Source organism: Tamandua tetradactyla, chromosome 8 (assembly GCF_023851605.1).
Source record: "Tamandua tetradactyla isolate mTamTet1 chromosome 8, mTamTet1.pri, whole genome shotgun sequence".
Lineage (NCBI taxonomy): Eukaryota > Metazoa > Chordata > Mammalia > Pilosa > Myrmecophagidae > Tamandua > Tamandua tetradactyla.
This window is the reverse complement of record NC_135334.1, coordinates 113,017,135-113,043,179: the sequence shown is the minus strand read 5'-3', so window position 1 is coordinate 113,043,179 and position 26,045 is coordinate 113,017,135. Positions and strand designations below refer to the sequence as shown.

At 37.0% G+C, this 26,045-nt stretch overlaps 2 protein-coding genes across 3 annotated transcripts in view; one reads left to right on the top strand and one right to left on the bottom strand.

The window, feature by feature from the left end:
* Positions 1-17,536, bottom strand: part of IFTAP (intraflagellar transport associated protein) — an 83,604-nt gene extending 66,068 nt beyond the window's left edge. The window contains exon 1 of one of the 2 annotated variants that reach the window (XM_077114443.1): positions 17,326-17,536. In XM_077114443.1, the coding sequence (XP_076970558.1) occupies positions 17,326-17,332 (7 nt within the window). In that variant the 5' untranslated portion in view covers positions 17,333-17,536. The remainder of the gene's footprint in view (positions 1-17,325) is intronic. The other variant, XM_077114442.1, reaches the window with a different exon arrangement.
* Positions 17,537-17,789: 253 nt separating this feature from the next.
* RAG2 (recombination activating 2) lies at positions 17,790-19,370 on the top strand. The gene has a single exon (XM_077112291.1). The coding sequence runs from the start codon at positions 17,790-17,792 to the stop codon at positions 19,368-19,370; it is 1,581 nt and encodes a 526-aa protein (XP_076968406.1).
* The last annotated feature ends 6,675 nt before the right edge of the window (positions 19,371-26,045 follow it).

The following is a 26,045-nucleotide window of genomic DNA, read 5'->3' as shown; positions in this document are numbered from 1 at the left end:
GGCTGTCAATCAGTATTAAGCTAAAATTGTTTATTTGAGCAGGTACTCCAGCCCAGTGTTGCTAGATGCTGGACAGCTGGCAAACATTTGGCTAAACGTGCCCAATTCCTTCACCTGTGCCTTACAGTGCATGTTTTCAAGTGATTCCACTGCCCCCCTGCCCCAACCCTGATCACTCTAGAAAAGATTTTACATTGCCTGCATTCCTTTTAAGATACAACATCCAGAACTGAAGATAAGACTCCAGATATGGTCTTACCAGCACAGGATACAGTGTCATTTGACTAACTTCCACATCCTAGATATTGCATTCCTGCTATGTAGCTGATAAACCACTCACATTCATTCCAGTTGGCCCTTTCGCATTGTCAGTTTATTTAATATACTCCTAACTAAATGCCCGTCCATTAAGATGCATTGCCTCAATCCTGTACTTGCACAGTTTGAATTTTATTTACGTGTGATATTTCATCTGTTTGTCACCATTCATTCTGTGTGAAATAGTTTTCTTTCATAGCTTTGAGAAAACTGACGATCTACAGAAAGCAGAAGAGTAATTACTGCCCAAGTAGCCTATGTAATTTGTGGGAGATATTAGAAAGGAGCTCTCCAGTACTACATAGCTGAGAGTGCCTGCCTTACTCCTATTTTTCTGAAACAAGAGTAAGCATCTGTTATGAATTTTATTCTTCCTCAGTCTTTCCCTTACACATTTCTTTATCATAAAAATGCAAATAATACAAATGTGTATAAGGTAAAAATGTTAAGATTTTTAATTATCTTCTGACCCCATTCAATCTCACCCTTCAGAAATAACTGTTGTCCTCGGTCTAAAAATATATTTATAAATCTTTTACTATAATGTTTATATATAATGATAGCTTTTCCCTAAAAATTGAGCCATTTTATATATGTTATACTTTTCAACAGCTTTTTAATTTAACAATATGGACATCTCACTACTTCAATAAAAGATACATATCTAACCTATTCTTTCAAGCAATTATATAGTCAGACACCAACTAGCTCTTAATTACTAATTGCATAACACTGTGACAGTTACTTACTTCTCTGGGCCTGTTTCTATAAAGAGGGATAGCAACAGTACAGGCCTATATTTCCTCAACCATAATTCCAAAATACAAAAGAAGTCAGAAAAAAACAAAAATCTTTTCATAAGATGATGTCCAAACTTATTTGGTGGCAAAACTTGATCTGAATTAGCATGAGAGTATTTACAATTTTTATTTATTCCACTCAGTGTGACTCTTTCTATGTTTTTCTAAACAGAAATACTAATGGGCTTGCTCATGAGGTGCGTTCCCAGGCCCCACTTGAGACTTTGTGTAATATAAAGTAGGTGAATTTATTACCTAACTCCTAAAAATTCTGAATTCTGAAATACATCTGAGCCCAAAGATTTCAAATAAGGAATTCAAACCTACACACATCTCACAGGACTGTAGGGAGGATTAAATAGTGTAAGAAATGTTAGCCATGATGACGATGGCGACGGCGATAATACTGGAATATTCTCAGTATTCCGCCTATAGAAAGAGCTATTATGCCTGTGACCATTCTGTCTTTGAAGGCACAGGTGTTACCTAAAGATAAATCAAGATAATTCTTCATATGTTACAACCCCAGATAAAAACATGGTTTTGGGGAGGGCTGAGTGAAAAATAAAAAGTATAGCTCAGTCTCAACTTAAAAAGGAAGAAACTATTCAAGCTATTTGTACCTGAAAATTCAACATACAAAAAAAGAATCAGTTCTGTCTTGGACAAATTTAGCCTCCAGTAATACAAAGCTAAAGAAATTATTCTTGCAGCTGCTAGATAATAAAGAATGAAAAATAAATTCAAAGGTGGATATTAGTTCACTATCAGTAGGACATGTACTTAATTACAAGAATGTCAATGTCAATCTTCTTTTTCAGAATGGAACCCGAGCAAAATTCCAACAATGTATTTATCAATCTCCTCCTAAAATTATTTCTGGCAACCTACTTCAGCAAGCAAGAACCAAGCAGAAGCAGCCAGGGTGGGCTTTCTAGTGCTCCTCGTGGATGCTTTAAGAGTGATAATGGAAAGGCCTTGCAACTTCCTTTCCAATTCTCAAATTGGTATATTCTGAGTTTTTATACTTAATACATCTCAGTAGTACTAAAGATGAATAACTAACAAACTACACACCGCACACATTCAAAATCCTTCAAGGTCTTTAATTTTATTCACATAGCTATCAGAATAAAGAAGAGACGATGCTGTGTTTTTACTGACTTCTCTAAGACTTTCACAATACCCAGGTCCACACACTGCTATTACGTGAAGAGGTGAACAAACACACATCTTCAAAACGGTCCTTATCCACTAAAATAATAATAATAATAATAGCAAAAGTCCCCAAGGAACTGACAGAGCAGATAATCATTTACCAGACAGTCAAGTGGTTTATGCAAATCCAGGTGGTTTTCTAGAAGGAAGCAATGGTTTTTCAGTTACCATTTATGTACTTTCATGTATTTATCATGAGGTATTTTTCTCAAAGAAAAAAAAAAGCTGTGTCTGGATAATTGGAATCTCTGTTTTGGTTTAGTTTCATTTTTTAGGGCTTAGAGCTTCACGTGAAAGACCCAGAAGTAAATGTTTATGAATATCTGTGAGTAAACCATAAGCAGAACTTTCAGTCACTGCCTCTGAAGGAAACGCAGAGAGCATGCATTGTTCTGCCTGGACTACCAAACTTCCCTCAAAGGACACAGGTTAGGAACAAAGTTCTCTTCCTACTGTAGCACTGAGAGATAACAAAAAAAATTCATAACCTCCCTGGAATCATGTTTTCTACTATCAAAATGAAACTAATAACCACCTGAACTTGCCAGTGCTATGCGCTCTCTGAATGGGCATTACTATGAAATATGGCACATGCAATTAACTCCACTGATACAGTACATCTTGGATGTTTATCTTCAGGTTCCCTGCTTAATGCAACTTACCCAAAAATGCAACTTTCAGAAGCAAAAACAGTAAGCCTTAAGAAACAATCACCACAAGCTAGTCTTCTCTCAAAGTGCTTACATAACCTGCTTTTTAATGGCACAGGGTATGTCTGCAAAGAAAGTTTTTTAAAAAAAACAACACAGTTTACTATTACTGCTTGAAGATTATAAATAATAACACAAATTTAAAGAGTTTTACAGGTGCTATCAAAGCCCAGTTTCTAAAATTTTTATAGTTCTGCTCAACAAGAATGTACTGCTAAGCTGAAAGATAAGATGGGTTGTAATCAAAATAATTCATCTTTACTAAGGAAATGAAACCATCAACCTTGGTACTTCACAGGGTAGATCCTCCTTTATAATTTTTGCAAATGGCCAAATGGCCAGAACAAAACAAATAATACTGTAATTATGCTGATTTATTTATATAATAAGAGACCCAACTGTAATTATTTCTTCTTCCTTGAATGAACTATAACCATTCTGCATCCTCTAATATTTCTTCTGTTTTTAGTTTATAAATAAGAAGAGAAAAAGTAATCCAATAACAAAAACTGCCACTCTCTTCGTTGAGAGAAATATGAAGGTTTTCTAATCCAAACAGAGAAAAAATGAAAGAGTCTGGGAAAAAAAAAAAGTTCAGGTAGGCTTCTTTCAACTAATGCCCCTATTCGTGAGCAGTACCATGTAGTTCCCCTATTATAAACAATAATGAGATGTCTGTGGTGATGAATTGTAAGCCATCCATGAAACCAGCAGGAAATTAACATGTAGAAGTAATCTCACTCTGGATGGGTGTATCCATGCCTCTGACTACTTTTCTGCACAAAACGCCTAGAGCATGAGCATATATAATGCTGCTTGCTTTAGACACTGTGTTGATTTGAAGCTGCACCCCAGAAAAACATATTCCTAAACTTAGTCCATTCCTGTGGATGTCTACCTTCAAAGAAGTTCCTTCAGTTAAGGTGTGGCTCATCTCAACCAGGATAGGTCATAATCCTATTACTGGAGTGCTTTGTAAGTGGAATGAAATTCAGACAGACAGAGAGAGAGTAACAGAGGGAGCAGCCAGAAGCAAAATATCAAGGAAACCCAGATAAGAAAGGAGAGACCAGGACACGCCACCAGATACCTTGCCACCTGACAAGCTAAGACCAAGGATCACCAGCAGTCAGCCCCCAGAATGCCAGTCTTCAAGGAGAAAGTATCACCTTGATGATGCCTTGATTTGGACTTTCTCTTGGCCTTAAAACTGTGAGCAAATAAATTCCTGTTGTTTGACTGTGCAACAGGACTGGATACAAAAACTCAGAAATGGACAGCACAATACTACCTAACTGTAATATAACTATCTTAAAACACTGAATGAAGCTGCATGTGAGAATGATAGAGGGAGGAGGGCTGGGGACATAAATGAAATCAGAAAGAAAGATAGATGTTAAAGATTGAGATGGTATAATCTAGGAATGCCTAGAGTATATAACAATAGCGAAATGTACAATGTACAAATTTTAAAAATGTTTTTGCATGAGGAAGAATAAAGGAATGTCATTATTGTAGGGTGCTGAAAATAGATGGTAATTAATATTTTAAAATGTCACCTTATGTGTGAGACTAAAGCAAAAAAATGTTTATTTGTTACAAAATTTATATTTTGACTAGAGCATTTCCTAATATAACTTATGTAGATAGTTTGATTGAACGTCATAAGTACTTGGAATCTCAGTTAGGACATGAGATTTTGTTGGTTTGTCCAGAGTGATGCCCCGATGAATCCCAGAGTGATTTGATCAGTGAGTGGAAAAGTATTTGCAAGCCCCCTTAGGGGAATGGTGAGAGCAGGGAGAAATTCAACTTCCCCAAGTCGAAGTCTTGATATTCTCACAAGCAGTGTGACAACCAAAGCTACAGGCTGAGCCCCCAGTCTTGGGGGTTGTTCATATGAAACTTAACCCCACAAAGGATAGGTCAAGTCTACTTAAAATTTAGGCCTAAGAGTCACCCCCAAGAGAACCTCTTTTGTTGCTCAGATGTGGCCTCTCCCTCCAGCCAACATGACGAGCAGTCTCACCACCCTCCCCCTCTCTGCATGGGACATGACTCCCAGGGGTGTGGACCTTCCTAGCAACATGGGACAGAGATCCTGGAATGAGCTGAGACTCAGCATCAAGGGACTGAGAAAAACCCTCGAATGAGCTGAGAATTAACATCAAGGGATTGAGAGAACCTTCTCGACCAAAAGTGGGAAGAGTGAAATGAGACAAAGTGTCAATGGCTGAGAGATTCCAAACAGAGTCGAGAGGTTATCCTGGAGGTTATTCTTATGCATTAAGTAGATATCACCTTGTTATCCAAGATGTAGTGGAGAGGCTGGAGGGAACTGCCTGAAAATGTAGTGCTGTGTTCCAGTAGCCATGTTTCTTGATGATGATTGAACAATGATATAGCTTTCACAATGTGACTCTGTGAATGTGAAAACCTTGTGTCTGATGCTCCTTTTATCCACCATATCAACAAAAGAGTAGAACATATGGAATAAAAATAAATAATAGGGGGAACAAATGTTAAAATAAATTTAGTTTGAAATGCTAGTGGTAAATGAAAGTGAGGGGTAAGGGGTATGGTATATTTAACTTTTTTTCCTTATTATCGTTTTATTTCTTTTTCTGTTGTCTTTTTATTTCTTTTTCTAAATCAATGCAAATGTTCTAAGAAATGATGAATATGCAACTATGTGATGATATTAAGAATTACTGATTATATATGTAAAATGGAATGATATCTTATTGTTTTGTTTGTTGTTATTAATTTTTTTCAATAAAAAAAATCCCTTTGTTTAAAGTGACCCATTGCATGATATTTGCTTGAGCAGCCAAGGAAATTAAAACAGACAACTACCAACACAAACAAGAAGACAGGGGAAGAGATAAAAGGAATAAAGTATAAGGCAGAGCCATGAAACAAAACATGCCTCACAAAACAGAAAAGAGTCTAAGTTTCTTTACTTCCTTTTGTCTGGATTTTAAAAAAAACATACACCCAATTCTAGCATCAAAAGATACACTGCACATCAAATTATAATCCCTATCAAATCTTTTCGAACACTTAAAAATACATGGACCTCTTCATTACCACCAAAACAGTTGACAGTATAAGCAGAGAAGCATTTAGAGAAAGAAGGAGAGGAAGAGATTACTGTCGACCACAAAATTTTAGAAGAGAGCTGTACTGTCTTCTGTGCTGAGGTCCTGGAAGTAGTTAAGTCTTAACAGCTGTAAGTTTTTCCTTGACAAATCTCACCTTAAAAAAGAGAGACAGAGGGTGCATGGGTAGTTCAGTGGTTAGAATGCCCACCTTTCATGCAGGAGACCTGGGTTCTATTCCAGACCATGCACTCCCCCCCCTCCCCAAAAAAAAGAGAGAGAGACAGGAAAAAACACTCGTACTAAAAACTGCATCTAATAAACAACGTGAGCTCAGTACAAACTTACCATGAACAGAGATATCACAAAGTCTGCCCTAAAAGAAACAAATATGATTCCTTCCCTATAGAGGATTATAATCTATATATTCTATACAGGACTTCATTTTCTATACATGAGTCTGACAACCCCTTTCATGATTATTTTAAAATAAAAGCAATATGGGATTGAAATTATTTTTAAATAAGGAAGTAATAGGAATGAGGAAAATTAAAACATAATAAGGCCAAATAGTGGAATTTTTAAAGAAAGCAGGAAAAACACATAGGAGAGAATCTTTAAACCAGGCAAAGAGTTCTTAGATTTGACAGCAAAATAATGATCTATAAGAGAAAAAACTGATAAATTGGACCTCATCAAAATTTAAAAAATGAAAAGAAATTACAAGAGTGGGAGAAAATATTTACAAATCAAATATTCAACAAACAACTGGAATCTAAAATACATAAAGATCAATCAACATACAATATGTACATTCTTTTTTTTCATCACAAAGTTATATATTCATCATCATGAGCATGATCATGGGCATGCAGTGAAACTCAGGTTACAGAGGTGAGAAACAGCAGATGTTTATAGTCCATAGGGAAGCTGGTAGTTAGCAAAGTGAGTTTTATCATTACAGTGTGACAGTTGCTAGGGTGGAGAGTTTTGCATTGTTGAGAGGAGCAAATGTGAAGATTAGTTAATGGAAGAAAAAGAGGAATCATTTATTTCCCTCAACTCTAATATCAAAAATATATATACATAAAGAACTCTAAGAACTCAACCTTAAAACAAAAAAAAAATCCAACTAAAATTGGATAAAATAAATGCATAGACATTTCCCTGAAAAGGATATATAAATAACAAATAAACACATGAAAAAATGCTCAACATCATGAACCACTAGAAAAATACAAATTACAAACACAGAGAAATACTGTTACGTATCTATCAGAATGGCTAAAATGAAAAATAGTGACAACAGCAAAAGCAGGCAAGGGTGCAGAGAAACCAGATCATTAAACTGCTGGTGAAAATGTAAAATGACAAATCCCTCTGGAAAATGGTTAGACAGTTCCTTTGAAAACTGAAAACGGACTTACCAGATGATCTAGCAACTGCACTTTTGGACATTTATCCCAGAGAAATAAATACTTATTTTCACACAAGAACCTGTATATGAATATTCAAAAAATCTTTATTTATAATAGCCAAAAACTGTAAACTACCTAAACTTCCTTCAACAGATGATTGATTAAACAAACTATGGTACATCCATACCATGGAATACTACTCAGCAATAAAGAGGATAAAACTATCAAGACATGCAACAATTTGGATAAACCTCAAAGAAGTTACACTGAGTGAAAAGAGCCAATCTGAAAAGAAGATATATTGATGATTCCCTTTATGTAACATTCATAAAGTAATATAATTAAAGATATAATATAATTATATCTTTAATTTAATATAATATAATTAAAATATAATATAATTTAATGGCTATCTGGGGTTAGGGACAGTGATGAAGGGATGGGTGTGGCTATGAAGAAGTCTTGTGGTATTGTTATAGTTGAACATATTCATTGTGATGGCGGCTGTGCAAGGCTTCAGCTGTGATAAAATGTGCCACATACAAATTAGTGCATGTATAACTAGGGAAGTCTGAATAAGGTCTGTGGACTGTGCTGATAAAGTCCTGATGTTCATACTATACTGTAGTTATGCAAGAAGCTATCATTGGAGAAGGTGGGGCTAATGATGTGTGGGACCTCCCTGTACATTTCTTTGCAACCTCCTGTGAATCTGTAATTATTTCAAAATAAAAGCATTTAAAAGCGGGGAGGACAGGATGATAAGAATAAGCCAATTAAGGCAAAAGATAATTAGGAAAACAAATTATCACTAAAAGTTTGCCAAAAATGTTGGCACTCAGGCATCTTGATAGTTCTTCCCCTGCAGAAAGCTTTGGGGAAAATGGAAATAAAACTAACCTATGCAATGACATGTTTGGGCAGAAACTTTCCTCTTGAAAACTTTGCTTCCCTTTCCTGTTCATCCATCCAAGCTACTGTAATGAGGTTTCTTAAGGCTATCATTCATTAAGCTTTGCTATTCATCAGCAGATTGTATAAAATCAATTTTTTTTTTTAATTTCCCCAAAACATACTCTTCCTCCTAGCTGTTTAAGTCAGTCAGAAATGTCTGCACTGATTGACTGGGGCGGGTCAATTACGTATTAGCCTGTTTGCCTGCTTTCAATTACACAGTTATTAATTCCAGTAAACAAAGAAAAATGCAAACAGTTAAACATTTGGACTTCCTCTTCCCGTTCACTCCCTATCATTTTGAAAAAACCAATTACCTGTGTACACGGAAACTGAAGGATATGCCCAGAAAACAAATTACAGAAAATGCATTGCACTTGAAATCAGGAAGCTTACATTTTCTATACCATTTTTTATTTCTTTTTTTTTTTTTTTGAGGAGGGTTGGGCAGGAAGAGTTCCAGAGCACCTTAGAACTGGAGGTCTAAGGGAGGTCATGTCCATGGGAGTGTGTAAACCAGTGACTTCATCCAAGAAAACTACCAAAAGCTTTCAGACTATAGAGGGTCAAATTTTATGAGACATCGAATCAGCAAAATTCGAAAATGCCATAAAACACTAATATATTTAGTCTTTATATTCAAATTCCAAAATAAAATAAATTTAGCATCTTATTATGGTCCCCAAATACTGTAGGGTACTGCAGGTTTTATTCTGAGTTGGGCAGAAAGAAGTAGAAGTAGTTTATTTCTTTATGTGCTTTTCTGAAAAGTCTAGAGCTCTGCAAGAAAACACTCTGCTTTCACCCCCTAACAACTCCTACAAGCACAGTAACTGACCTCAAGACTAGTACATTTATCAAGAAAAAGATACTATTCACATATTTCAGCTATGTCCAAAACTGATATTCTGTTCTCAGAAATGTTATCAAACTACATTGATGAGTTATGGACAAAAACAGTTGAGTATTTCTGTGAACATTTTTTCAGGGCCCCTGGTAAAGCTGTGAATCTATAAGGCAGCAGAGTTTCTGAACCAACTGTGCAGTTCTACACTCACTAATATTTCAATCATAAAAGATTTATTGGATCAAATGTGATCCCACCTTCACATGGGAGGCAATGTCCCATTAGTGCTTAATTTATCTGTACTGCATAACAGCTGTGGCACAAAGGCACCCACCCTTAATTAAAGTTTTCTCCTCCACTCCATCTTCCCTAGTCTATCAGCCACCTGCACACTACACGGCACTTGTACAATGCCAGAAAGCCCACTTTAAAGAAAAACCCGCACAGCTGGTTCGAAGCAGGTGTAAACCAACTGAACTAAATCAACTCTGCTTGCAGGAATTCATTTCTAAGTGTTTTTAAATGCCTGATCTTGCAAATAAAATCGACCTTTTCATTTGACATTCCCTTAAAAGAAATGAGATTTTAGAGATGTATTTCCTAGCTATTTTTAATTCTAAATTCCAATGCCTGTAGGATAATAAATGGGCTTTAAGAGGTAATGCAGTACTTCCCTAGTTTCCAATTTTCTTCAGTATTTTATTTGCCATTTTGTATACAAGACACACGCACACATGCATGAGTACGTAATTTTTGCCAACATGCTTTCTATACCCAAAGGTAGAAAAATTACAAACCTCCTCCGTTTATCAAAATAAAATTAAGTGAATATTTTCCAGCACATTAGCAAAACTCCTCTGAAATTTTTTTCCACTTTATTTTACAGAAATCATATTTAGTCCACCTTCAATCAGAAATCATGGAACCTTTAGAGGAAAGTATTAGTCATTCTAGTCAGGCAGCCATATTTAATTGCTTTAAATAAAAAATGACAAGTCACTTGTCATGGTCTTCTCTTGACCATCCATCACACTAACTGAAAATTGCTTTTCTTTTATTTTCCCTTTCCTTCCTCTTTTCTCCTCTTCACCAGTTTCAGTTGTGGCGCATAGTATGTGATTCATTGAACAAGCCAAAAATCTCCTTTTCTATATGTTTTATTATTTCCTTAAAAGTCATGCACTTATTAAAAATAAATGTCTGCCTATCCTAGCACTATGAGAAGTTACCACTAACCTTTTTTCAAACTCTTGTTAACTCACTGAATGACAATGTTAAGCTGTTTCTCCATTTATAAAATGGGGATAGAAATGCTTGAGTAGTGCACTACATTTCTCAGAAAAAACTGTCATGAGTTCACAAAACAGTGTCTCTCCCCTGCCTTTCCCCACCTTCGTGTCCCACCAAGCACACACCCCTGCAGCTGCATCACCTTATATTGACTTATTTAACCTTTCTAGCCTCCAGTAGTTCAAATTGCTTAAATACAGGGATTGGACTTAAGGTCACCTTCTGTCTCTGACATTCTATTTTTTTTTTGTCCCAATTATACCTTTTTTTCTGTTCACTTACCATGTCAATATAACCCATTACCACATTTTTTATCTTCTCTCCCCATGGTAAAAAGGTTATTCTGTTTTATACTGATTTATAATCTTTAATTGTCTACTATCTTTTGATTTAAGGAAAGATAAATTCATATTATTTCAGTAGGAGTTTGAATTCAATTTTGCCTTAAGGCTTAAGAAGGGGCTGAGTAACCAATAACTGTGATTGCCATAGGCTGGTGAACTTTAAGAAAGGCTGACTGTGGGAAGAATGTAAGGTGTGTTTATCGATAATCAAACGGTATTTCTTCCTCTCACCATGTAGGTCCCTTAAGGACAAGACCTTAAGGGTCTTTTTACTTTTATTTTTTACAAGATTTTTATTTTTTAATTCTCCATATATCTCAGTGAACAGTAGTTGCTCAATAAGTGTCTACTATTTCGTATTTAGTTTCTATGCTGAGGACCCAAGGATGAGGTACGTCGACTGAGAACACTGCAAGTCTACTACTCTCCTGAAAGCACCGCAAGAGTTCATAGTTTTAAAACCCATTTCTAAATGTGTTGCTAACTTCAAGTTACTTCAAAAGACAACTACCCCATTCAATAAGTAAATATTATGGTACACACTGCCCATATTTTGATGTCAGTAAAACTCAAAGGCTAAATCACCTGCTAAGACTCACCACCATGGTTTTTCATGTAGTCTTTCTTATTTTCATTTATTATAGAGATATCCAACATGTTAATTTTATTAGGGTTCCTGCTATTGTTATTTGTTGTTGTAATTTAAATATTTATATTTAATAAATATAAATTTAAACATAGTCATTATATAACACCATATGTAGGTTGGGGAAATAACCCAATATCCTTTTTGCAGACAAGCAAAAATATCATCTTGGAAATAACCAGAAGAGATGATTATGCTTTTTTTAAGGGAAGAGACAATATTTCAGATGAGAATCAACCAAGCAACTGAACTGCTTGCTCATCAGTTTAAAAAAAAAAAAATCAACCTTGAAAATTTATCCTAAAATTTTTCAAAGAATGAAAATAGTCACTTAAACATATTTATAGCATAACCATCATTAGGCAAGATTTACTGAATATATTCTATATACCAGACACTTTATATCTATTAATAGTCACAATAAGTAGCATCCCCATTTTAGAGACATGGAAACTGAAACTCAAAAAGGTCATTCAGCTAATCAAAAAGGTCATTCAGCTAGTAAATAGCAGAACTAAGTCTAACTCCAGATTTGTCTACCTTTGAGCACTGAATTCTGTCATCTAAGCTAATGGGAATTGATTAAATGTCCAAAAATAGTGGATGACTAAATAAATTGTGTTATATTACTTAACGGGATTTTATACATTTCATCTTGTTTATGGAATAATATTAGATATAAAAGATTTTAAAAATTCAATGTATTCTGATTAGGACTAGGTAAAAACGTATATATTTAGGGAAAAAAAACTAGAACAGAGTACAAAGAAATGGAAAGATTTGTAGTGAGGTGATAGGCTCACAGGTGGTTTATGTTTTTTCTTGATGTAAATCTTTTTAATGAATTGTTTTAAAATTAAGTCAGCTCTTCCCACATCTGTTCTCAACCCTTTGGTTTTATTCTTCCTTTATGAAAATTCATAGTGGGGAGATAGGGAAGGCGAAGCAAGCTCCTGCTATTAAAACCAGTGTGAAACACATTCCTTGCTGAGCACTTTACATACATTATTTCATTTAAGATTTTTGCAACAATCTTTTGAAGTAAGTACATCTTTTCTCTCCATTTCAGAGATGGAGAAACCGATGGAAAGCCCGCCTAAAGGTAAAATGACTCCATTTGAAAAATGGCAGTTGACAAATAAAACCAGGTCTGTCTTACTCAAAAGCCCATTCTCTTAACACTACACTGTACAGCTGTCACAAAGTTCGTAGTAGGCCTTCCAATAATTAGAACTCCTCTGAGCCATACATAAAATATGATGAAACCTCAGAAAAGCAATTCAAAGCTAAAAGTACTGGCATAGGTATTAATGATCTCTGCTTTAGGACAAATAATTTCCCCTTTGATTCAGAACCATATTTACTTAAATCACTGTAATTATATCAATATTCCTGTGTTTTTCTAAAATGTTTTAATGAAAAATTAAATTGAGTTTCAACAAGATTGTTTTTTCTTTACAAGTGAGTAGTGAACCGTGTTTCTACGGTTCACTAGTGATGAAATGGTTAAATCCTGGGTGTACACTCTGGTGGATATCTCCCCAACCATCGAAAGAAGAAAAAGAAGTCACAGTCAGTTCCTCCCCTTCCATCAGTGCTCATTAGAACATCTGTAGGCACACACTCTCTCTTCACCGTCAGCCTTCTGCTTGCCACGGTCATGGTGGGAAGTCAGTGACTCTCCCCAAGTGCTGGCATTTAATACCGGGGTTAGCAGCCAAGATTCAGAGAGGGGTGAGCAGCCTCTCTGGCCTCCAGGTAGGTCCAATACCTTCATTTATACCAAAGCTAAAAGTTGGGCGCCTATATGCATAACTTTAATGGAAAGATGATGCCACACCTCAGGAGCGTGTGAGCTGCAGGTGGACTGGCTGTCCAAATAGGGAAGGGATGATGGAGAATTTGGAAACGGTGCCTTTTGGGTCAGTTTCAAATCCTTTGGCTGTTGCAAGGATTTACTTTCTATGTCTTCAGAGCAGTGTATATAAATCTTACTGCATAAATGCTTCTCGAGCATAAGCGTCAGAAGGAAAACCTAATCCTAGTTCCACCGCCAGCAAAAATCAAACAATGTATGCCACAGATCTGGTTAACCCTGCAAGCGAGAGTTACTTCACGCCTTAAATGCTGACAGTTACAAGAAGTTACCTGCTATTTTGGAGCAATCAGGAAAACATGAGCAATATTGATCAGTAAGATGTACTAGTTCAGAGTACAGTGTCTTTCTTTGGAAGGAAAAACAAAACAAAACAAAAAACTTCAGTTCAGACACAGGAAACTACAAACCCAAACCTCACACCGTTAGCCTTCCTCTGATTCTCAGCTATGCCCTAACTTCACAGCGAACAAATGAAAATCCTCCTGCTGAGATATGCTAGTACGGGGTTGGGGAAATCCTGCACGTTTAATGGTCCTCTATTTCCATCTCTTAGAAAGAACCAGTAATGTGCTGACTTTACAGCTTCCCTCAGCTGAAGAACAGTGTCCTGTTTTTAAAAATCCTCTGGTTGGGCGGGCCGCGGTGGCTCAGCGGGCAAAGTGCTTGCCTGCTATGCCGGAGGACCTCGGTTCGATTCCCGGCCCCAGCCCATGTAACAAAAACGGAGAAACAGAATACAATAAAACAAGAAAATGTTTAAAGATGTTTCCCTTTCTTCCTTCCTTCCTTCCTTCCTTCTATCCTTCCTTCCTTCTCTCTGTCTTTCCTTTAAAAAAAAAAAAAAAAAAAAAAAAAAAAAAAAAAAAAAAAAAAAAAAAAAAAATCCTCTGGTGATGATGTTAAGAATTTCTGATTGCATATGTAGAATGGTATGATTTCTAAATGTTGGGTTAATTTCTTTTTTTCCGTTAATTAATAAAAAAAAAAAATCCTCTGGTTTTTACCCAGTCTATTTAAAGAAAAGCACTTCAGTAGAATTATTTTGGAGCTAGAAAAATGTTTTAAATGCTCTTAAAAACCAAGATGTGGCTAATATAGTCATATTAAAACCATGGAAAATATACAATAGTAAAAGTCAGTGAAAATCTTCAAGTCAGTAAAGCCAAACTTAAAAATCTAAATAAATACAGCAAAATAATACAAAAGCAATGTTTCTGTTTTATTTTTTTAATACATAAAGCATGATTTTAAATGTGTAATTCTAAAAAGTAAATATGCAAATATTTGAGCTGTGTTAAAAGAGGAAGTAATAAATGTTACCATGTCCTGTAACCCTGTAAGACCCTGAAATTATAACAAGGTGAGCCAACAGCAGGGCAGCAAAAATGTTTAGGGTTCCTGACAAGCTACATAAAGGGCCAAACTCTTCCTTATAGGCTTCCCAAGAAAATGTTTCTGTTTAATCTGAAACAATCCTGTTTTCACTAACAAGAGTCCAAAATTCCTGTAACAATCTTAAAATGAAGCCAATGGGCTATAATGAAAACATTTTTAAGACACTTGCTGTTTAAAAGCAAGTGTCCTTGGTGCATATTCAGCTCGTGAGATCTGGAACCCATTACCCCTATCTGGTTTGCCTTAAATACCAAGAACAGTCTTCACAAGTGTTTAAAACAAGCAGGCTTTGGCTTCAGTGCTGCCTCTACCACAAAAGTGGGCAACTCGCTAAGAATAATCGCACATCATGCTGAGAGTAATTGCCTGTGGATTTCATTTTGGTTCCTATAGATAACATTTTCCTAATTGCACAGATGTCTTTCTTCACAAAAAATCTGAATAAGCCATGCAGAATTAAAAACTTACCCAGCTTATTTTCTAAACAAGATAAATTGCTGAATTTACAAACCACCAAGGTGTGAGTAATAGAAAGATTCGTTTCCATAACTTTGGTAATAATCCTTCTCATTCACCAATTCCACCCTTGGTTTAATAATCCACAGGATAATTATTAAAAGTTCACACCTTGAGGAATCTCCCATGGTAAAGGATTTGAAGTAAATTCAGTATCTTAAGTAAAAGAGAATAATAAGCAAATTACATCTGCTCCACAGAAGTGCTCCAAGTACTTGCTCCAAGTTAAAGCCCCAGACATCTCATCAGCATGACCAAAGATTCTAAATGGTCCAAGAAACCTTGATAGGGGGAATAAAGATAAATAATAGTGCCAATTAACACTTACTACTTACTATTTGCCAGGCATTGCACAATGTGATTTACATAAGTTAGCCCATTTAGACTTCAAGACAAACTAATATCCCCGTTTTAAAAATAAGAGAAAAAAAAAAAAAAACAGAAAATCATTTGCCCAAAGTGGTTACACAGCAATTAAGTTTTAGAGCCAGGATTTGGACTGAGACAATCCAACTTCGGAGCGTGGATATCTAATGAATTTAGAGAAAGGGTGACAAGAAGAATGAAATATTTCCTGTTAATTGAATTGCAGTCACCACAGCACCCTCATCGTATATGCATACCTAGATCCTGTTAGCCCAAAAGGTTATTTATGTATACTTACTATCCAGTTTCTCAGACACTAAAGTCCCTTTTAACCATCTCCAACTTTATCTCCAACATCTGCCATGACTGACAGGTAGTTGAGCACTAAAAACCTTACTTTTGATTAAGTTCAAATATAATCACAATAATAAATAGCACTGTGTGCAAAGCTCTGTTCTATGTGCTTGGCATGAATTAACTTAATCAATTTATGAAGTAAGTAAAATTATTATCTCAAGAGGAAACTGAGGTAGAAGTTAAACACCTTGTCTGAAGTTATATAATTAGTAAGTGACAGAGCCCATAGTTGAATGCAGCCAGTATACACTCTCAGCAGCAGTTTTATACTGTTTTGAAACATTAAAAAAATTTACTCTTAACATTCAATGATCTGCTATTTTGTTTCCTCTACCCTTTGGTATCTAGGACTTCACTCTGCAAACAGGGAGTATATTTCACAGTAAGGCTCTTGACAACTCTCAAAGGTAGGTAATAAAAAAGAGAGAGAGAGAATTTAACAGGCTTATTTCATCTAGTAAATACCTTTTTTTAAAACTTCATAATGCAAATATTACTCTGATTAATTCTGGCCCCTCTTTGCTTATTAAAGAATTACCAAGGAATGACTTTGGTCTAAGTTCTTGGGCTGGAAAGAGATCTGAAATAACTGCCACTAAACTATATTCCTAGCATAAAAAGAGAAATGTGTTTGGAATCTTCTATTAGTCCCCCGAAGAATCCCTAAAATGGGAATAAGAGAGGCTGAGAAAACTAAGGGGCTTTAAGAGTGATACTGCTAAAGTATACTCTATTTCCATTACTAAATATAGAAGTGGTAAAAAAAAAAAAAAATCATTATTCTGCTCCTCCCTGCTTCCTCCACCCCTCCAGACTCTAGGCATTCTGAGACTTGTCTTTTGGTCCTGTGAAACTGTCACAGCTTTTGTAACCTCGGTGCTCACCCCCAACCCCAGCGACCTAAGGATGCTCAGGTGTGCAATTCTGTGTTGTGCCCCCAGGCGTCCAAGCAGGAATCGGTTAAGACCACCTTGGCCGAGGCGTCCCTTCAGCCTGCGGTTTCCAGGCAACCCCACTCCGGCCAGGAGCAGAAGTGCTTCCTAATGGGCCACCTTCTGTAAGAGTTCCCCGAGAGGCTCCAGCAACACCGGGGCAGGGAGTTGCCGGCCACTTCTCCTCGCGCTGCAGCCTCCCCGAAACCCGGAGTGAAGGTCAGCCACGCTCACCTCCCATTTCCTAGTTTTTCGCCTTGGCGCCCATCTAGTCACTTGGCGCTTCTCATGTCTGTATTCAGAGAGCCACGCAACGATTATCCTCTCTAGGAGCAACAAAGATAAATTATCCAACATTCCTCAGGGAGCTGGCTCCTGGGAAACGTAGTTCTATCTGCAGAGGAATGGCGAATCTTTGGGGAAATTTTACTACAATTCCCAGAATGCTGAGGGAGACTAGTCCATGCCTAAAACATGTCCCAGCTGCTTGGATTGTATTAGGCAGGAAGGTTCCGTGGTTCTTTGCATACCCAGCATTCTGAATTTTGATAATTCAGTCCCACCCAAATTTGTGGGAGGAAATTTCTAACATGTTTTTTACATGTGAGAGAGTCTAATCATAATGATTGATGTGAAGAGGTACACTATGTCAATTTTTTAAAATTCTTTCAGGTAAAAGATCTACCCACGATCAGAAAATGTCACTACAGATGGTAACAGTCAGTAATAACATAGCCCTCATTCAACCAGGCTTCTCACTGATGAATTTTGAAGGGCAGGTTTTCTTCTTTGGTCAAAAAGGCTGGCCCAAGAGATCCTGTCCCACTGGAGTTTTCCAATTTGATGTAAAGCATAACCATCTCAAACTGAAGCCTGCTGTTTTCTCTAAGGATTCCTGCTACCTTCCTCCCCTTCGCTATCCAGCCATTTGCACATTCAAAGGCAGCTTCGAGTCTGAAAAGTATCAGTATATCATCCATGGAGGGAAAACACCGAACAATGAACTCTCAGATAAGATTTATGTCATGTCTATTGTTTCCAAGAACAAAAAAGTTACTTTTCGCTGCACAGAGAAAGACTTGGTAGGTGACGTTCCTGAAGCCAGATATGGCCATTCCATTGATGTAGTGTATAGTCGGGGGAAAAGTATTGGTGTTCTCTTTGGAGGGCGGTCATACGTGCCGTCTGCCCAGAGAACCACAGAAAAATGGAACAGTGTAGTTGACTGCCTGCCCCATGTTTTCTTGGTGGATTTTGAATTTGGGTGTTCTACATCCTATGTTCTTCCAGAACTTCAGGATGGGCTATCTTTTCATGTCTCCATCGCCAGAAATGATACCATTTATATTTTAGGAGGTCATTCACTTGCCAATAACATACGCCCTGCCAACCTGTACAGAATAAGGGTCGATCTCCCCCTGGGTAGCCCCGCGGTGAGTTGCACAGTCTTGCCAGGAGGAATCTCTGTCTCCAGTGCCATCCTGACTCAAACTAACAAGGATGAATTCGTTGTTGTTGGTGGCTATCAGCTTGAAAATCAAAAAAGAATGGTCTGTAACGTGGTCTCTTTAGAAGACAACAAGATAGAAATTCATGAGATGGAGACCCCAGATTGGACCGCAGATATTAAGCATAGCAAGGTATGGTTTGGAAGCAACATGGGAAATGGAACAGTTTTCCTTGGCATACCGGGAGACAATAAGCAGGCTATGTCAGAAGCATTCTATTTCTATATGCTGAAATGTGCTGAAGACGACATGAATGAAGATCAGAAAACATTCACAAGCAGTCAGACATCAACTGAAGACCCAGGAGACTCCACTCCTTTTGAAGACTCAGAAGAATTTTGTTTCAGTGCAGAAGCAAATAATTTTGATGGTGATGATGAATTTGACACATATAATGAAGATGATGAGGAAGATGAGTCTGAGACAGGCTACTGGATTACGTGTTGCCCTACTTGTAATGTGGACATCAACACTTGGGTACCATTCTATTCAACTGAGCTCAACAAACCTGCAATGATCTATTGCTCTCATGAAGATGGGCACTGGGTCCATGCTCAGTGCATGGATCTGGCAGAGCGCACACTCATTCACCTGTCAGAAGGAAGCAACAAGTATTACTGCAATGAGCATGTGAAGATTGCAAGAGCACTACAAACCCCCAAAAGAACCCTTCCTCTACAAAAGCCCCCACTGAAATCTCTCCACAGAAAAGGCCCTGTGAAAATCTTGACTCCTGCCAAGAAATCCTTTCTTAGAAGGTTGTTTGACTAGTTTTGCAAAAAGCCTGTGAGATTCAAATGCATCAAATTTTTAAACCAAGTTTAAAGAATCATAATGATGATGAAATTAGATTGCCATTTTTGTTTATTGGAAATGTCTGTGCTTATTGTGCATGAATTAAGTGCCAGGAAAAAGTGTTTATAATGCAATGCTAAATGCAGCCAGTATAGAATCTATACATTTTCTAAGCTGACTCCTTGACAGATCAAGATCCGTAGAGCTTTGGCAGCTATATTGTCCTCATTGACATGAAAGAAGAATAAAGGAATCTGCATCGTTTGTTACATTTTCTTAGGTATTTGTCAGAATAAAGATAGAAGGGCTGTTCATTTTGAGGCTTCAAAATATCAGTTGATAACTAGATGGCCTTAGAAATACATGTCTTCCCTGCTGAAGTATTTTTCTTGGGAAGGATTTCACCTTCTCCTAAGAGGTTAAGCCACAGCCTCATATTTAAGTGACTTTACTGAGAGTCCACAGTGTGTAAAGAACTATTACCAAATTCAGAGACGACAGCAACCATATAGGAGGTGAAGCTCTGGAGTAGTAGTTCTTCTATGAATAGTTCCGTGTCTCAGGTCCTGTCATTAACTTGGATAAATTAAATCATGTTTTCACTCAGTTTCAATAATGTTGCTTGATGAATATTCCTTTTGAACAATTAATTGTACCATTGTTTTGATTTTTTGTTGTTTCTATAACCTATATAAAACTGATAAAATAGCTTAAATGTCTGCCTGAATTAACTTTCTCAGGGTTATTCTACGTTGATTTGTTTTCAATTTTTTTGTAGAAAGTGGCATAAGTTGGAGCTGAAATATCCTTCACAAGAGTCCAAAAGTTATATTCTCCCGAAGAATAGGTGCACTCCTGTAATCTTAATTAGTCTGCAGAGAATCAGGAGCTAAAGAATTATTGACCCATATTTATTTTGTGGTCAATGAGATCAAGATATGATAATCTAGGTGATTCAATTCTGAATTCACTGAGTTCTACAGTCAAACCCAGATTTCACCAGCATAGCTACTTTTGAGTGTGTGAGTATGTGTGTGTTTTCAAGAACAAGTAGTTTGGTTTCACTAACCATATATATATGAAAGGAAATAGGTCCTTTCAAGTTCTCTCTCCAGTGAGTTCATCAGATCTGATTGTAAGATAATGAGATTGCTTTTCAATTAAGCATATGCAAACATCAAAATGAACCACATTAGAAGAGTATGTAGTTATTCTAAAGATACTGCCTTTGCCTAAAACATTTTGGCACTCAGGTTTCTGTCACCTTCAAAGCCTATGGTTCATTCCTTTGAAGATAATCAACAGTTTGTCCCTCTTCCTTTGTTAGGAATGGATTTGATTTTTGGAAGCAGACAGATGTCATTGAGAACCTAGTGTTGCAGATGAGGAGGATGTGACTGTCAGTAGTATATTGCCACTTTAGGTCAAAAAGAAAATGCGAGTACAAACAACAAAATAGATCTTCTGATAGGGGTCATAAACAGGTTCCATAATTAAGTCCCTGAATTTTTTGCACTAGAGATGTATCATGAAATAAGTATATGACCATTTTAAAGGACTATAGAGATTTACAAATTCAATGTGTTAGGGGAAGGGAAAGCATACTGAAAAAGGAATAGTTTGTCCAAAGGCCATGGGGTGAGATGAAGCTTGTCACATTTTAGGAACTGAAAGAAGGTAAGTGTGTTTAAAGAAAGGTAAACAAGGGGTGTGTGGAGTCATAGGAGCCCGGGGACGTAGGCAGAGGCCCCCAATTTTAGATCAGCAAAATAAAATCACACACTGCTCCATCATATCAGAAAGTGATTATGAGGGTCAAACAAATTCATATAAACAGAAAAACATTATCTCAACATACACTGTTGTTATGTTGTGTTTAAAAAAAGATTTTATTACTATCCAGACACTATGGATCAAAAGCATCTAAAAAGAGGGTGTTTAATCCTATTTGTCAGAGATTTTCTGATAGTGAATATGCGTAACCAATTACAAATTCCAAGTGACAATACAAAATAGAGACCAGACATTATCATCTACTATGTAATAATATTTTAAGTGGGCTGAAAGGAGGAAGGCTCCTGGTCATGAAATATTGTAAGAAAAATGCTCAATCTAACATTCCAGTTTAGAAGGGATGTTTAATGGTATATGATCTCATCCTGGGCTGAAAGTCAAAGCGTCGGATCATATTTAGTCAGGAGTGATATTTAATCAAATGGAAATCATTCTTTTCTGTCAGGCCTCAAATCAATAAAACAAAATTCATGAAGTTTCGTGAAGAGGACAAATCACTTCTATAATGTAGCATGAATGGCCCATGTTGACCTGTCCTCTCCCTGCTCACCTCTCTGCCACACCACTCCCTTCACGCTTTGTGCTCATTCTCCAAAAATGCTGAAATGGTAACACTTGTAATGAGCACCAGGGTTATTTCAGGCCCCAGGGCCTTTGAGCTAGTTATTACCTGTGCAAGTCCTGCCTTCCCATCAGGTTCTCTCCTACCAACACTTTAGTCCATCAGGCTCATTCCCATCCACCCCTTACTTCCCAGTTCTTACTCCTCCAAGAAACCTTCTCTGAACCTCACCACCTCCAATACAGCTAGAATTCTTACTAATATCAGCTTAAATACTCAGGGATGCAAGAAATAAAACTGACTATATTTTCTATGGCAACACACATTATATTACCTTCTACATTTACGGTAGAAATTTAATTTCTAAATGTAGGGTTCTCCCTCTTTTCATCTAACTTATCCACATTCCAGGGAGAAATGTGATGATGACTTGTCAGGTGTAGGAGCAAGTGGGGGTAAAGCAATGGGTCCTTAGGGTCATCATCCCTCCTCATTCTGCTAAAACAGCCGCACTCCCACTGGGCCTGCAGTACAGCTACTGAGTTGCACTTCAGTCTTAATCATAAGTCCCTTTTAGGTCCAGTTCTCTTTTGGTCACTTTCGTGCTCCTGACGGGACCACATGGGGGAACAGTGGCCACTTTGCCTCTTGTTCTCCCATCCGGCCACAGCTGTCTGGGGGATATCTAGAACTTGTCTATTTCTGTGCCTCTCTTGGGAGCACCATGCTGCTGAGACACAGGACCTTTTCCTGGCTGTCTCTACCTAGACGTGCCTCACTACCACATCACCTCTGGATGTCCCTGGGTACCCGCTCTAACAGAGAAGAGGCACATCCTCTCTGGTCTTGGACCCACCAAACTTATCTTAGGTTTCTGGCGTTCTCCCCAATGCCACAGGTCACAGAGTATAATGGCCCATTTTCTCTGGACCCCCCGATGAATGTTCACTGGAAATGTTTATCTTGTCATGAAAACAGCTCCTGGTGTGTGGTAAGCACTGGATAAATAGGCATTGAATGAATGCATAAGGAATGAATGAATGAAGCATGATAGAGTAACTCTTACTCACTACATATCTATAAACTAATGCTCATCTTTTCCGTGTTTTCAATCCTAGTATGAGACATAGACCTTTGAAACCCAAAGCCAAGGTAAAAGGAAGAAATAGGAGGAACCCAAGTCAAGTAATCTCTCAAAATCATTTCACATTACATTGAGTCCATCATTTCCTCCTAGGCGCTACTTCAGAATCTTGTCATTATTTCTATTGTTACATCTAAACCAGTAAAGTATTGATTGCTAAATTTACAAATGTTTGGCTCTCTCAACCAATTATGAGTTCTATGAAAACTAGATCAAAGTCTTTGTTCTTTTTACATACTGAGCACTCAACACGATGTGTAGGCATCCAAATTGTCGTTGAACTCCATTCCTTGGCAAGTCGCACCTGTCTCTTACTGTGGGCAGAACAAGTGGCCGCCAGTTCTTTTCTAGCATAATGCTGATCTGTTATACTTTGTTATAATTATTCTTTACCACCTGTAAACTTTTAGTTCTACAATGGCAAAGATCTTATTTATTCACTAGTGCATCTCCAGAGCCTAACAGAGTGCCTGGTGCTATATATATATAATATATATTAGATATCTATATAAAGATAGATAGATTATATATATATGTAATAAAAGTGTCTACACAAAAGTCATCAAAAAAAGAAAAAGATTTTGGAGTAATGAAAATGTTCCAAAATTGATCATGAGGATGTCTGCACAACTACATGACGATACTGTGAGCCAGTGATTGTTACTTCAGATGGTTTGCATGGTGGTGTGAGTGCATCTCAATAAAACTGTATTAAAAAAAAAGAAAGAAAGAAGAAGAAAAGAAAACTAAAAAAGCAAAGGAAATGAGAATAAATGGTTCCAACAAACCTCTGACTACATGGGTGAGAATAAAAAAGAGTGAGTATTAGTCAGGGTAATTACCACTAGTAACTGTAATAAAAACCCCAGGGGGTGCGAAGGTAGTTCACTGTAGAATTCCCGCCTGCCATGCTGGAGATCTGGGTTCAATTCCCGGCCCATGCACTTCCAAAAAAAAAACAAATAAACAAACAAAAATGTAACAAATGGTGCTGCAATAACGGGATACTCACACGGAAAAAGAATGAAATGTGGTCCTCAACATACAGCATACAAAAAAAAAAAAATCCCAAGCATTCCAGTAAATTGTCACAATTAAAATTTATTCCTTGCTCACAGAGACCCATGCAAGTGTTCCTTAGCAGCTGTCCTCCAAGACATGTCTCAGGGTTCGAACCCAGGCTCTTTCTATTTGACAACTCTTCCATCTTCATCTATACTATGTGTCCTCAAGATTTCAGATAGAAGAAAGAAAAAGAGAGAGCATGGAGAAGGCACACTTACTAGTAAATGTCCCAGCCTGCAGTGATGCATCATTTCCTCTGATATTCTGTTAGCAAGAACTAATAACATGACCCCACCATGTGGGGGGTCCAAAAATATCCATAGAAAGGAAATGGATGTGTAGAGTAGATAGCCAGTTTCTGCTGCAGTATATATATTTAAGCATCCCAGATGAAATAGCCCCATTTATACTGAAATAGTAGTGTACTTCAGTACACTAAAGGTAATGAAAAGTATGAACATGGATGGCTCTGTTAAGCTAGAAACATAACTACACTCTCTGTATACTTATTCTGTTTTGCTTAGCCTATTGAAACAACCTCCTAACTAGCCTCCCTGCCTCTACTCTCTCACCCTCCAATCCACAGACTGTTTGGAGATCACAGTAATCAGTCTAAAATTAAAATCTGATACTTAATTGATGAAAACTCCAGTGACTCCCCATTTTCCTTGGGGAAAAATATCTCAACTCCTCAGTATGGCATGACATCATTCTCCAGACCCATCCCTCCCCTCCCCATACCCTTCCTGAACTTGATTCTCCATCAGTGCTGAGCCTCCTCTACCTGGAAAAGCCTTCTACCTGGTGAACAACTATTAATCCTTCATGAGTAAGCCCAATTTTGGTGCCCTCTGTGAAACCTTCAGCCCAGAGTGGAACACTCTCACCTTGTACTTAAGCCATATCTTACACTACCTCTCTATTAAAGCACCTACCAATTTATAGAACTCATTTATATGCCTGCCATGTCTCTTTGACAGTAAACTCTCTGAATGCAAGAACAGTTTCTTCTTCAGCTTTGTATTCTCAACACTAAACATAGTTTCTGGCACATCATAATTGCTCAATAAATGTTCATTGAATTCAGTTCGTTGTATATGAACTGAAGTGTACTCATCTCTGCAGTTGTTGTCATTATCTTTCTGGTTCTTTAATAAATGAAGGATAAAAAGTAGAAATGAATACTTTGGGCTCTAAATATCTTGATTCATCAAAATTTTTCACAGAACTTGAAAACCAAAAGTACGGCAAAATTCACAGGAGCAGATGAGGTGGTGGATGTTTTCTTTTCTAGTGAAAAGAGTTCACAGAATTTAAGAATAGGTATCATGGTGAATTTAGATAGCATAGGCGGCCATTCTAATCCACACTGACAAGAATTCCAAATCATTTATATGCCACTGAACGCCACTGTAGCATAGAATATTGCTTTGTAACTTGGAGTGTACCACAGATGAAGTCACGTTTTCCCAAACCTGATTCTGTCAGGAAACATCTAATATTGCACGTATTTCTAAAACAGCTAATTCTTCATTTATCCATCTAAATATCAATCTAATAAATATATGTTCATCTGAATCATAATTTGCAAAAATGGGAAGGAGAAGTTATCAATAATATTCATTTTTAAAAGTTGATTATATGTGTAAATTAAGGCTAAAGATCCCTGAATGTATGGGTCAATTCCTCTACCAGTAGGCCTCCTCAAACTATCCATCAGTAAGCGTTTATTGAAAATTCAAGATCCATGTAAATATTGTGCTAAATCCACGTTAAATATCATGGTACCTGCAAAAGAAATGCAAAACATGAGCCCCATCATCAGGGAATTTATCGTTTCACTAAAGAATGGGGAAAGGAGAGCAGGCAGAAGAATTATAGAAAATAAAAGAATATCTTTGAAGTGCTAAGTGACAATTAAATTTGAAACTATGTGATATGGGTTATCCGTGCACTAATAGTTCACTTACTGGTAAAATTAAGATTTAGTAAACATATTGGTAAAATTAAGAAATTGGTCTAAAATATCATATTGACGTCTGCTGAAGAGATGCCACGATAAGGAAAATTGTAAACTGTAGGAAGG